Source organism: Tachyglossus aculeatus, chromosome 18 (assembly GCF_015852505.1).
Source record: "Tachyglossus aculeatus isolate mTacAcu1 chromosome 18, mTacAcu1.pri, whole genome shotgun sequence".
In the NCBI taxonomy this organism is placed as follows: Eukaryota; Metazoa; Chordata; class Mammalia; order Monotremata; family Tachyglossidae; genus Tachyglossus; species Tachyglossus aculeatus.
The window spans coordinates 34,545-48,724 of record NC_052083.1 but is presented as its reverse complement, the minus strand read 5'-3'; the positions used below and the strand labels follow the sequence as shown (position 1 = coordinate 48,724).

General features: G+C 52.0%; 1 protein-coding gene across 1 annotated transcript in view; it reads right to left on the bottom strand.

Annotated features, from left to right (window-relative positions):
* LOC119940416 (maestro heat-like repeat family member 5) overlaps positions 1-12,795 on the bottom strand; it is a 46,879-nt gene extending 34,084 nt beyond the window's left edge. Inside the window, exons 1-10 of the mRNA XM_038760676.1 lie at positions 12,779-12,795; positions 11,146-11,232; positions 10,801-11,039; positions 9,160-9,305; positions 7,977-8,108; positions 6,801-6,960; positions 4,008-4,063; positions 3,363-3,470; positions 2,446-2,562; positions 2,037-2,156 (exon numbers count right to left, since the gene is read on the bottom strand). Coding sequence (XP_038616604.1) covers positions 2,037-2,156; positions 2,446-2,562; positions 3,363-3,470; positions 4,008-4,063; positions 6,801-6,960; positions 7,977-8,108; positions 9,160-9,305; positions 10,801-11,039; positions 11,146-11,232; positions 12,779-12,795 — 1,182 coding nt within the window. The remainder of the gene's footprint in view (positions 1-2,036; positions 2,157-2,445; positions 2,563-3,362; positions 3,471-4,007; positions 4,064-6,800; positions 6,961-7,976; positions 8,109-9,159; positions 9,306-10,800; positions 11,040-11,145; positions 11,233-12,778) is intronic.
* Between the last annotated feature and the right edge of the window lie 1,385 nt (positions 12,796-14,180).

Here is a 14,180-nt window from a genome sequence, read left to right as displayed (position 1 = left end):
GGGCCACTGTGGCAGGGGCAGGCCCGGGAGTTGTTCTGGTATTTGGCCCTGGCACTGACCTCGGCCCCGGCCCCAGCCCCTGCTGCATCCCCGGAGCTGGAAGCAGGAGGGGATGGGGCTTGGAGAGTGACCTGTGCCCAACTTTTCTCCTCACCACCCTCTAGACTGTAAGCTTGTTGTAGGAAGGGAATGTGTCTTTTATATTGTTATATTGTATTCTCCCAAGCGCCTAGTACAGTGCTCTGCATGCATTAAGTGCTCAATACATACGCCACCACCCTAAATTGGATTCTGGAGGGGAGTAGCCAAATGACTGGGTACAGACCCTTCCTCAGAGACCTGTGGGGGTTGGGGAGGGGAGGCGCACTAGGAAAGGTGACCAGGGGCAATGTTGTTGAAAGGACCAGGTCACTCCGCATAGTGCCTCTCAGTGCAGCCCAGTCTGACCAACAAAGCTCAGTCTGGACTGTACGAAAAAGCCCAGCCAGCACGTTCCAGTCCAGTCAGCACGCCCCATCAGCTGCCATCTCAATATCCACTCAGGCACCCATTGCCATCCCTGACTTTTAATTTATGCTGCCCCAGGCAACCTGGCTTCTAGGTCAAAGGAGAACAGAGTGGCCCAGTTGCTCAGTTTTCTCTCTCCTCCCTCCCTCCCTGCCTCTATCCTTTCCTCTTCTTCCTTCACTCCCTCCAGCCCACCCAGCCATCCTCCAGCCCTGGTGTCTTGGAGGCCAGAGTCCAGAGGGAAACCTGTACTCTGAGCTGGAAGGGCTGGTCCAGCTCCACAGCCCTAGTGTGACCTTGATCTTTGTTCCTGTGGTCCTGCAGCCCTTGGACTTCTAGAGCAAGGCTCTGTGGGCAGGGTGAGGCTGGGCAGTGCATGGAAAAAGGTAATGGCCTCTTTTTTGGGGGGGTTTCCTACCCATTCCCCCTGGAGAGCCAATGGCATCACCCTTCTACTCTGGGTCCTTTTCAGATGAGACATCATGGGCTTTCCAGTTTAGAAACATACTTTCTGGTTAAGAGACATAACTCTCAGGAGGAGGGAAGGGAGGGAGGCTGTGCCTCAGGTTGGGGAGAGAGGCTTGGAAGGATGGAAAACTCTTGTTCCTGGGCTGTTTCCAAGTGACCTGGGCTAAGGCACTGTCTTGGGCCTGGCAGTGACCGTCTCCATCTGTGAACGGGAGGTGAGGAAGGTCTGTGCAGGGAGGAGGGAGGCAGTGGAGTTGAGGGGGGGGTGGTCATGTTATTGGGATCCTGTCCCTACAACCTCCCAGCAGATGGAAGGATGGCCTGTCTAGAGACCACTGGGCCTGGGTTAAACTCCTTCTCTTCCCCCTCCTCTCCCCCTTCCCCACTTTCCCACGCTTCTGTGACACTGCTGAGCAGGCCCTCATAATCTGGAAGCCAAAGCCCTGAGCAGACTTCGAGCAGGCTTTGAGCAGGCATCGAACATGGATGAGGCTGCTCAGGTGCTCTTGGAGCAGGGGTCCAGCAGCTGAATGACAGCTGAGAAGGAAACTGCTCAATACTCACAGGTCCCTCGGGGCCAGGATGGTGCCCACTTTTGCTTTTGGAGACAACAATAATTATGGTATTTGTTAAGCACTTACTATGTGCCAGGCACTGTACTAAGTGCTAGGATGGATACAAGCAAATTGAGTTGGACACAGTCCCTTGTCCCACATGGGGCTCACGATCTCAATCCCCATTTTATAGATGGGGTAACGGAGGCCCAGAGAATTGAAGTAACTTGCCCAAGGTCACGCAGCAGAGAAGTGGTGGAGCTGGGTTTAGACCCCATAACCTTCTGACTCCCAAGTCCGTGCTCTATCCACTACACCATGCTGTTTCTCTGGTGCTATCCTCTCCCCAACCTGGGGATGCCACCAGGACCAGGCAATGAGTTAGCTTATAAAATCCAGTCTTCTCCTTCCTCTGTTCCTGTTGCTGACACTGATAGACCGAGTCATGGCTAACCGACTTGAAAAAGGCTGACTGACACTGAGTGACTGATTGATGGGGTCTGGTACCTGGTGGCTTAGGTGGCTCCAACACTTCCTCTGAGGTCCCATTCGGCCAAACTCGTCCAGCACAGCCCAGGCGTCAGTAAGATGGCGGGTGGCTACCAGTCCTAGGGTTAGGGCCACACCCTATAAGGAGAAGAGAGGAAGGTAACCCCCTCTTTTCATCCTGACGATCGAGCTCACCTCTGGTGGAGAGGTGGGTCTTGAGAGAAGTGGGAAGCCGAGGCTTTCTTGGTCCCCTCTGCCCACCCCATCATCCTCCAGTCTCTCCTGGCCAGAGGTGGAAATGATCAGGATCGCAGCAACCAGATTGGAGTAGTTCTGGTCCCACTCCTGGAAGCATCCTAACTTCCCAGACCTGGACAAATGGTTGTGGGACTCTAAAGCCAGCGGGTGCTACGTTCCCCTGTCTCACCTCTCTGTGGGCTGGTGATTGATGTGACACCTCCAGGAGGGATCTGAGATGCTTCCGCACCAGAGCACTGTTGTTGGTTGCTCGGAGCATCATCCCATAGTAAGAGAACAGGAAAGCCTGGAAGGGGATAAAGGGTGAGAACCAAGTGAGGTGGGCTTCATACTCAGAGGAGGAATATAAAAGCAAGCAATGCCCTAGGGGTCAGCTCACGGTTCATCTCCCTGTCTCCCCCCACCCAGGACTCTCTCTCCAACAGCAGCACCAGGAAGCTTGGAGAAACTAAGTGGTGGTTATTTTTTCAGGATACCCAGAATCCCCCCCAATCCAACACCCCTCTCCCTACTAGTTGTACTAACCCCTTTAGAAATAGTACTAACCCCTGTTAGACTGTAATCTCACTGTGGGCAGAAGATATAACCATTAATTGTTATAGTGTACTCCCCCAAGCGTTTAGTACAGTGTTCTGCACACATTAAATGCTCAATAAATATGATCGGCTGACTGTAGAAATCCACTACGAATCAACTTATCAATATTTTCAACCTGAATGCTTCTTATGAGGAGAAAAAAATCCCTTATGTGTCCCCACTACCATATGAAGAAGTGTTTCCTTTGAATTATTTTTAACCCACCACCCTCACACTTCAGTGCAGGCCCCTGATCCTGAGGGTGTGGGATTTTGGGGACAAGAGTTCCATTTTGCCCTTTCCCCATCTGTCGTGACTCTGGGAACTTCAATCCTGTTCCCCATCCAGGATGCAGAGCTCTTCCCTCTTCAGTCTGTCCTCATTTTGAAGCAGCGCCATCCCCCTGATCGTCCTGGTTACCCACCTCTGTCCCTCTTCCAGTCCTGTCCTATCCTTTCAGACACCCGGCTCCCATTGACATCAAGAAGGACAGCCAAGCAAACCACTGACCTTCTCAGGGGTAGGCTCGGGACAGTCTCGATCAGACTGGGTGATAGCCCACATCAGCTGCTGAGCCCAGTCATTCACCAACAAGAATCCAGTTGATTTGGCCCCTACCTGTTGTTCGATAAGGAGGCTCATTAGAGGATTTGGCAGCGATGGGGATAAAGAGGGCAGGATGGTGAGCTACCAATGTGATAATGATGATGATGGTATTTAAGTGCTTACTATGTGCCAACCACTGTTCTAAGCGCTAATGAAGGTGAATATGAGTGCTGAAATAAGTGATGGTGTTGAGGACGAAGGTAATGATAGTGGCGATAGTGGAAGGTATGGCGATGATGATGGTGGGGGTGGGGAGGTGATAATGAATATGATTGTGGCGAGGGTGGCGATGATGAAGATGTCAATGATGGTAAAGATGGTGATAATGATGAAGAAGATAAAACAGTGGGAGTGGTAACAGTGGTGATAATGAAGGTGAAGGATGATGATGATGTTGATGATGAAAGTCCGGGTGGTGCTGGTGGTGAGGGTGCCATCTCTACTGATGATCCGGTCCAGGTCAAACTCAGGCTTGCTGAAAGGTGAACATCGCCATTCTGGTGAATCTTGGCATAGGACTGGATGGGAGAAGACTGAAATGTTCCTTACCCGAGTCAGCTGTTCTTCCCAGTATTCCCTTTTCTCTGGGGAGTCCTGTAGGTGTTCTGGTGAGGAGAGATATGTCAGCCTTATAGAGAGTCTTAGATAATTCCTCATACAATTGAAATCTCAATACACACTTTGGACTGAATTATTCAATTATTCCAGGCCAAGCTTCTTGTCAGAGAAGCAGCGTGGCTCAGTGGAAAGAGCCGGGGATTGGGAGTCAGAGGTTATGGGTTCTAATCCCGGCTCCACCACTTGTCAACTGTGTGACTTTGGGCAAGTCACTTAACTTCTCTGTGCCTCAGTTACCTCATCTGTCAAATGGGGATTAAGACTGTGAGCCCCACGTGGGACAATCTGATCACCTTGCATCCCCCCAGCACTTAGAACAGTGCTTCACACATAGTAAGCGCTTAACAAATACTATCATTATTATTATTACCAATCTCCCCAAGATTGCCAGCTAATGTAGACGTAGCCTCTGTCCTGAGACTCTGGTCTCCTTCATAATCATAATAATAATTATGGTATTTGTTAAGCGTTTACTAAGTGCCAAGCACTTTTCTAAGCACTGGGGTAGATGCAAGGTAATCAGATTGTCCCACGTGAGGCTCACAGTCTTCAGCCCCATTTTACAGATGAGGTAACTGAGGCACAGAGGAGTTAAGTGGCTTGCCCAAGGTCACACAGCAGATAAGTGGCAGAGCAGGATTAGAACTCATGTCTTCTGACTCCCAAGCCCGTGCTCTTTCCAGTAAGCCACGCTGCTTCTCTGGCCCTGGTCCCTCAGTGAGCACTTGACTGCACTGGACACTGCAGTGCCCATTGCCCTTCTAGCTTCACAGTGAATCATTGATCAAGACCATAGCCTCAACCCCGCTGAACAGCTTGATTTCGGCAGCCCTTCTGTCCTGGGTAGAGGGGTGAGGACTTGGTGGGACTGAGTCGGGACTGATCTGGACAGTGAGTGTCCCAGGGAGCAGTGACAAATTCCTGGGAAAAAGGCTCCCTCTTTGTTTTAACTTGGGCTGGGCAGGGCCGGCTCCTCCCAGACTATATTTGGGTATTTTCCCGGTGGCTGGTGGGGTGGCTTTAATCCCTAACGGGGAGGGAAGGCTAAAGAGTTGGCTAATTTTAAGCTCTACATCTCTGACTCACCAGCTCCACCCCAATGGCACCACCCTGGGTGCAGCTGTCTTGGTTGGCCTCAACCAGGGAATTCCCATTCACTGGCCTTGGCACCGCGGGAGTTTTCCCAGCCTGCCGGGGCGAGGAATGAGGAGCCCAGGTCAGGGTTCATTTGACACATTTTGAGTTTTGAAATGAGAGGAAGGGGCAGATTTTGGAGATGTTATACAGATAGAACTGACAGGATTTGGTGACAGGCTGAATATGTGGGTTGAAGATTAGTAGGGTCAAGGACGACACCTCATTTCCAGCATCTGGGCTATGATGACGGGTTCTATGATTTGAAGGGCTGAAATCCATTGAAAATCCAATTCGATTGGGTCATGTTGGGCCCCCGGGAACCCTAGATGCTTTGAGTTACCGGGATTGTGAGATGAGTACGATGGTGGGTGTGGTCAGCAGAGATGGGGCAGGTTTTGGGGAGGAGTGGATTTGGGAGGGCAGGTGTGTTTAGTGAAATCGTGGGCCATGCACACCTTATTTCCAGCATCTGGGGGAAAATGATTGGTTCTATGGCTGAAACCTGCAGTTCATCTGGGGTGTGTTGCTAACAATTCCCAGATGATGTGGAATGGGATCGTTGTTGTGATTTCTGTTTTGTTCCTTGGGCCGGAGGGAAAGGAACCACAGCCCTGAGCAAGGTGAGACCCAGGCATAGTCCCATTTCCCAACCCTCATTGCATCACCCCATCTCCCCACTCCATGGAGTACTGATGTACGTATCTTAATTCCTCATTTGCTTCCTCCTACCTGTCGAAAATTTCAGGGTCTCTCTACCCCTCCGGATTGTAAGCGCCCCGAGGGCAGGGATCATGTTGTCTCTGTCTACCATACTCTCCAAAGAACTCAGTACAGTGTTCGTATGGATTCAATCAGTCAATACAGTCAATAGAACCAATTGTTGGGTGGATTGATGGAGAGGCTTGCCTACCTGTCCTCTCACCAACCCATTATGAGACCCATGGCTGAGGCACCAACATCCAGATTCTATTGGAATTTAGTCTACAGATTCCCTCTGGGAGACTTGGGCCAAAGTTGGAATTTTCTTCTGAAAAGCCACCTCCCCAAAAATGCATATCCCAAGCAGACAGAACCCCTATTTGAAGTCCGACCAAGCTTCCCTGTTTGGCAGGGGAGCGTCCTGTTATTTGATGGGATTCTGGGCAATTGGAGAAAAATATACCATTTTCACCAAGTGAGAATCATCCAGGTGGAATGGGTTAACCTGCCCTGATCCCACCCCACCAGATCTCAGTCTAACAGCAGAGCCCTTGTTCACCCCTTATTCTGGCTGGAGCGGGCTCAGCCCATGGCATTCTGAGACTTGTTGTCCTGACACCCCCAAGTGCTAGGGGACTTTAAGCCCACACTGCTACCCCTTTCCTGGGCTGCCATGGCTACCGGAAGGGAAGCGGGAAGCGATCAAGCTTGGATGGGGTCCCAAGGTCCTGTTTACAACCGGAAGCATGGGATTACCTTTGCTCTGGCTTGTCTTCTCCTGTCTGGCTGGGCTAGTGTTGGAGGAGGACATTGAGGGTAGAGTGGTAGAGTCGCTCCTGGGTAGAGCGAGGGGTTGCCGGGTGACTCGGCAGAGGAGGAAGCACCTACCACTCGAGGAGATGGTGCCCATGGTGTATAGGAAACTGCGGTGGGGGAATGTCCCAGTCAGGAATTCTTCCTCTAACTTGTGTATCACCAGTTGCTTTGAGTGTGCATACAGCGCCACTAGAATGTCGCTAGCAGCATTCTGGTAGGCGTCCTTCAGCTCCTAGAGCAGCAGAGACAGAGGGGGATGCTCTGGGAACATGGCAGGAAGTTGGGTAGGGAGGGAGGCTGGGAGGTAGGATGGAAGGTAGGAGGGGAGAGATGGAGCCTAGGAGGTAGGCAAGGAGAGAGGGGGGCTGGGAGACCAGCGGGGATAGAGAGAAGGTAGGGGGTGGGTGGGGAGGCTGGAAGGGGGAGAGAGGGAGATTGGGACTGAGGAGAGACGGGAAGGGTGACAGACAGGAAGGCAGGGAGGGAAGGAAGGTTGCATAAAGGCAGGCAGGGAGGGAAGGAAAGAAGCAAGCAGGCACGGAGGGATGAAAGCAGGCAGACTGAGAAGGAAAGAGGCAGGCAAGTAGGCAGGGAGTTGGGGACCAAGGCAGGGAGGGAGTTGGGGACCAAGGCAGGGAGGGAGTTGGGGACCAAGGCAGGGAGGGAGTTGGGGAACAAGGCAGGCAGGCCCAGCAGGAAAGAGAAGGGCAGAGAGGGAAGGAGGAAGGGAGGATTCAGTGGGAAAGAAAATCACTCAGAACACCTAGCCCCGAAGGTGGGAAATGGAGCAGTATCAGGCAGCTGGGTCTACAGTGTTCAAACCAGGAGTAGGCCAGGCTTACCTCTCCACTCTTGCTGGGAAGCTCAGAGGAGGTTCTTGACTTAGGGAGGCCTGCTTTGCTTGAGCTGAAAGGGACCTTCAGAGGTCATGGAATCCATTTCCCTCCCTCCTTCCATGGTCCTGTCTCCAGGACAGATGGGCATGTGACCTTAGTACAGTGCTCTGCACACAGTAAGCGCTCAATAAATACGATTGATGATGATGATGTGACCTGTGATGGTGGCTACCGGTTCATTGGTTCAATTGCAGTAAGAAGAATTAAGGCTAGATCCAAGGAAGATTTCCCTGAATACATGACCTATTATGACAGAGCTCAATCTGGGGAAATCCACGGTGGTTCTTTTTGGGGAGTTACCTGGTCAGTGATCCATCAATCAATTACTCAAGCTGCACCTGAGCCTTCTTACCGTTATCTTGGTCATATTTTCCAGTGCCAGCTGGATGAGGGTGTGGTCCCTGTTGGCACTCAGCTTCCTGGCAACCCTGATGATCCTTTCTAAGACCCTGAAGATCCGAAACTTGTGTTTGGTGGACATCCCCTGCAGAGAGTGGAGAAGAGCTTTGGCAGAGCGGGATGCTCCAGGGTCACAGGTGCCCGGCCCGCCTGGAATGCCAACATTAGAGCCGGGCAGGCCTGTGGCAGGCTGGTCATCGGTCCCACAGAGGGGACTGAGCCACAGAAAACAGGCAGGCTCAGCTGCACTGAGTTGAGCTGGTGAAGCAGGGAGCTTCTTGGTGAATGTCTTGGGCTTCTTTGGCACATGGGAAAACTGTAGCCCAGCGAGGTTGTGTCCCACTCAAGATCACAGAACCAGCCTAAGGGAGCAGCCCTGTGGTCAGAGCCCAGGTCTTCTGACTCTTCCCTGTTTCCTCACATTCTTTCCTTCCAGTAGCCTACAGAAACACATAACTGGTGTTGGGGGTCTATGTTTTCAATTCTTCTTGAATGCTGACTGGTCCGCAGCCTGATTTCTATTAGATCCAGCATCATTTCTATAACTCTCCAGACCTGTGCCTTGATGCTAGTTTGCTGGAATGGGATCCTGCTGAGTTTCTTCCGAATGGGAAATAAGCGTGGCCTAGAGGATAGACCACAGACCTGGGAGTCAGAAGGACCTGGGTTCTAATCCACACTCTGCCACTTGTCTGCTGTGTGACCTTGGACAAGTCACTTAACTTCCCTATGCTTCAATTCTCTCATCTGTAAAATGGGGATTAAGACTGTGAGCCCCATGTGGGATATGGACTGTGTCTAACTCGACTGGCTTGTATCTACCCCAGCCTTTAGTACAGTGCCCAGCACAGAGTAAGCACTAAACAAACACCATAAAAAAAAAGAAATCTTCACCCAGTCCGAGAACTGACCCTAGGTTCAGGGTGGATGAGGAGCACTTGAGGTGGGAGTCTTTATGACTGTGAGCCCACTGTCGGGTAGGGACTGTCTCTATATGTTGCCAATTTGTGCTTCCCAAGAGCTTAGTACAGTGCTCTGCACATAGTAAGCGCTCAAAAAATACGATTGATTGATTGATTGAGGATGGGGGGTGAGGGCTTCACGAGCTTGGAATTGGGACGATGGGGTGTCCCTACCTGCTGGTTGTCCAGAAAGTATTCATTGATTGTTTCCAGCACCAAGTTCTGGTTGGCCTTGGCCATATAGGTGAGTTTCTTAGAGACGGCTTTCACGTGGGCCAGATCCGTCCCTCTCAGGTCCTGGAGCATTTTGAAGCAGATGGCTAAAGGTAGCACCAGAAGAGATGGGGTGGGTGCGGAGGAGACCGATTTGAAAGGAGAACCGCATATTTACAATTGGACAATTGTGGGTTGGCTCATCTGAGGAAATCAATCAAACAGTCAAATGTATTTCCTGAGTGCTTACTGCATGCAAAGTAGTATACTAAGTGCTTGGGAGAGTACAGTATTACAGAGTTGATAGATAAGTTCCCTGCCCACAAAGAGCCACAGTAAAGTGTAAATTCACATTGCCACAATCAGGGGCAGCCTCTTCCCTTGTAGTAGTAGTAGTAGTAGTAGTAGTAGTAGTAGTAGTAGTAGTAGTAAAAATAGTTGTAGTGGTAGTAGTAGTAGGAGGAGGAGGAGTAATAGTAGTAAGAGGAACAGTTTTTGAGTGCCCTCTTGGTAAAATGTACTGTAGTAGGTATTTGGGAAGGACAGAGTAACAAAGTGACATAATTCCTGCCCACTAGGTAGTTTATACTTTAACAGGAGAGACAAACAACAGAAAAATATTTACAAATAGGACCATGAAAAATAATTGAAAAACTAAACTGGCTAATCCAGCAGCCAGGGAATGCTGCTCATCACTCCCCACTCCAAGCCTGGATCTGCAAACATGCAAAGCTGCAAACCCTCCTCAGGGTCAAATCCAAGGCCAAGGTCCCACCCACTCCTAATTCAGTGCCTCCTCCTCTTCCCCTCCTCCTTCTCCTCTTCCTCCCCCTCCCCCCCCTTCTCCTCCTCCTCCTCCTCTTCTTTCATGCTTAGGAATCTACTCCCGTAGGGAAGTTTGGCAGTGGGGTGGGGGGTGGGGGGGAGAATTAGTCCTTCTCCAATTTCTTAGGTCTGGTTATGATTTTTCCCCAGAGTCCAGCAAGATAAACCTGAGTCTGGGCCAGGTGGTGGAAAATGTCCACTCCCACCCTCGGAAGGCCCATGACCCTCAGCATGGCAGAGACAGAGGAATTTATGGGTGGGATCAGTGCCTATCTCTGGCCTGAGATAGAGAGGAAATTCCTTAGAGCCAGGGACTGAGCTTCTAGACTGTGAGCCCGTTGTTGGGTAGGGACCATCTCTATATGTTGCCGATTTGTACTTCCCAAGCACTTGGTAGAGTGCTCTATACACAGTATGCGCTGAATAAATACGATTGAATGAATGAAGCCCGGCACTATTATGACAATGAATGTGGTGGCCTTATTGGCTTCTGTTGTGTCCGCCATTGCTGCTGCTGTGGCCACTGGTAATACTGAAGCCCGGCAGGACCTGACATGACCATTTGACTTCCCACCTTACTACCCTCTCCTGAAAATCTCCTGCTGCCCCCTCACTGAGCAGAAGCTCCAATCAGCATCCAAATCATCAGTCCACCCAGCCAGAATGTGGTCCCAGTTGCCCTCCCTGACAATCAGGTTGGTATCCCCGAGTGAGCCCCACCCTAGACTCGCTCATCCTAGTCCCCAGGCCACAAGTGGATCTCAGGCAGCCGGTCACCTTCACTGTCAGCCTTGTCTGGGAGCCCACGGCTGCCTTGCGGGGCCAGGGCGGCAGGCCTGCTTCTGCTGCTGCTACTGTGGCTGCTCCTGCTGCTGCTGCTGTGGCTGCTTCTGCTGCCGCTGGACTTCCTGAGCGGGGGCCTGCTGGGGGTCCCTAGATTGTCTCCTGGGAGCCACTCCCGGCAAGGCTGTTGTTTCGTAGAAACCCTCCAGTCATGGGGGACGAAAGAAAATAGTCTGAAATGAACCATGGCAGAGGAAGGCAGGCTGCTGAGGCTAGACTCCCTCTTGAAGGTTCCCAGTGTCCAGCAGGTTCAGCTGGCCCCAGCCCCTAGGGGCTCACACTTGCCCCTCTCCGGGCATGGCTGGCTCCCCCGGGTCACTCTTGGGGCAGCTAGGCTCCTCTGGGCACAGGGCAGAGGGCCTGCATCTGGGGACGGGGCGGGGGGGGCTCATGCTCCCCTCTCTCCCGGGGAGGTTTACTCCCCTGGGCCTGTGGCAGAGGGCCTGTGGCTGGGGTGGGGGGACTTGGAGGACTTTTCCTGGAGCCGCCGAGCCAGAGAAGAAAAGCATTCCAATATCTAAAGCTCAGAACCCACGCACAGCTCCAGAGAGACAATCTGGGGTGATCAGGCGCAGACCCTGCCCCTGTCCCAGCAGGAGACCCTCTTTCTCCCCTGTCCCCATTGGAGGGTGAGCCCTGAGGAGTGGCCACACTGGCCATGCCCTCGGTCCAGCAGTGCTAGGAGGAAAGTGGCTGTTGTCAGTTTAGCCCTTCCCCCTCTCCCAGCCCTCACGGGGCCTGGCCCTCTGGGATCAGCCTGGGAGAGCGTCTGTTTGGTTGTTGAGAGAATTGTACTTGCGGACTTTGAGGGCTGCCATCTGAACCCCGGGGTGACTCCTTCAGGTGGCCAGGCATTTGGGAGTCCATTCCCTGTAGGGCAGGGAGGGGGTCTTCTAAGATCTCTAGGGGCCCATATCCCCCAAAGGACTGAATATAGCCGGACTCTTTGCCATGAAGAAATTGTTCAGCGTGGTTCCAGATGGGCTCAACTTCCAAAGAGAGCAAGAGCAATGGAAGTTGAGGGTTTTCCCTATGCGCAGTCTCTGTTCCCAGGATGGTGTTTTCCAGGGGCACCTGTTTCCTTCAGCCACATTCTCCAAATCACGGAGACCTGAGGGCTGGACTCGGGATTATTCTCCTGCTACTGTCCTGAAAGCAGTGTGGCTCAGTGGAAAGAGCCCAGGCTTCGGAGTCGGAGGTCATGGGTTCTAATCCTGACTCCACCATATATCTGCTGTGTGACCTTGGGCAAGTCACTTAACTTCGCTGAGCCTCAGTTACCTCTTCTGCAAAATGGGGATTAAGGTTGTGAGCCCTACGTGGGACAACCTGATCACCTTATATCCCTCCCAGCACTCAGCACAGTGCTTCACACATAGTAAGCACTTAACAAATGCCATTGTTATTATTATTATTATTATTATTATCAAAGAAACAGCCCCTGTTCCTCCAGAAGCCAGATTCCAGGGCATGGATGGTCTGCACAGGGAAAGGGAGGGAAGGCTTCAGGAATCCCTCCAAAGGCTGCCCAGGCTACAGAAGGCCCCTATTGTTCCCATGGGTGGGGGGTGGGATACCCTGGTCAGCCACCCTCCTTGAGCTGTCCACCTGAGCTCACTTTCCTGGTCATGTTTTAGGGAAGGCATGAATGGGTGGGTGGTGGTTGACCACCTGGGCTGGCACAAGGGAGTCTGAGGACCTGGGTTTTAATTCCGGCTCTGCCAATTGCCTGCTCTGTGAATTTGGGCAAGTCACTTCACTTTTCTGTGTCTCAGTTTCTTCATTTGTAAAATGGGGGATTCTCCCTCTACTTCAACTGTGAGCCTCATTTGTGAAAGGGACTGTGTCTGAGCTGATGATCTTGTACCACAATCATTATCCTTATTAGCGGCTCTGACCCCAAATGCCTCACCTGTCACCTTGAGACATGTTAGAGGACTCAGCTGCTGCCAAACGGGAACTGGGGAACATTCAGCGCCAGCAGCTCTACAACCGAGGTCCCCATGGCCTGCAGTCGCCACCACATCACTGGCGGTCCAGCTGTCGACCAGGTCTGTCTGCCTCCCCTGCCTGCCCTACCCTGAAACTATTGTGACATCCCCCGTGATGTCAGAATGGAGACCTCTCAGCTGATGACACTTGGTGGGGAGAAATGGAAGGGGGGTGGGTGGGCAGGCATCAGAGTCAGGAGTCAAGGAGAGGGTGAAGGTCAAGGGTCAGGGGTCAGGGTCAGGTTATTTAAGCCTGCCCGAAGGGCCCTTTACCTCACTTCACCATCCAGCATGTGTCTGTTGGGGCTTTTCACATCCTGGGAATGGGTGGTCGGCTCCACTCAGGACCCCGTGGCTTTGAGGTGCCCGCTGGTAGCATGTGGGGTGTGACCCTGTATTTTGACCAAATCCCCTTTCCGCCTCCAAACAAGACACTCCCAGAAGGCATCTCTCCTTTACAGACCACCGGCATCTCCACCTCCCACTTGTGTTTCAGGTTCATACTGCGAATCTGTCCCCTGCTTGCCCTCTTGGGCCCGAGGTTCCCCATACCTCTCTAGCTCGAGTGCCATACTTTCTCTGCTCTATGGTCAGACCTGACAGAGAGGGGTAAGAGAGTGCAGGGTGTGTGGTTACACTGTTCCCGGGTTGGTCAGACCACATAGGGCCTGCTTTCACTCCCCAGAGTGTGGTCAGGCTTGCAGGATGTAGTTACACTGTTCAGGGGGTGGTCAGGTCTCACAGAGTGCGGTTGCATTGTAGAGAGTGCGGTCAGATATGAAGGTTATGGTTACATTGTGCAGGGTGTGGGGCAGGATATGGTCACACTGTCCAGGGCATGGCAGATCATTCAGGCTGTGGTCAGACTATGTGGGGTGTGGTCAGACCATTCAGGGTGATGTGCAGTTGGAAAGCTTAAGGTGGGGAGACTGATCCTTGTTCTTTTGATCCCCATTGAACTGCTGCGAGCAGACAAGCTCAATGTGACTCAGTCATTCTATGGATTTACTCCTGAGGAAAAACCAATCCCGGGTTTGTTTACTGGTGACTGCTCCCTGCTGGAGAAACCAGGGCTTCTCTCTTTCAATCCCACTATTACTATTACTATTTGGTCTTTACAACCCTGATTGCCTATCAGTCAATCATTCAGTGGTATTTATTGAGCACTTACTGCACTGTACTGAGTGCTTGGGAGAGTACAAGAGAGCTAGTAGACACAATCCCTCCCCTGCAGGAGTTTACAGCCTACGGTGTGCACAGCTAAGCATCTGAGAGAGTATGGTAGCTTTAGTACCTAGAATCCCTTTCTTCAAGTAGTTTACA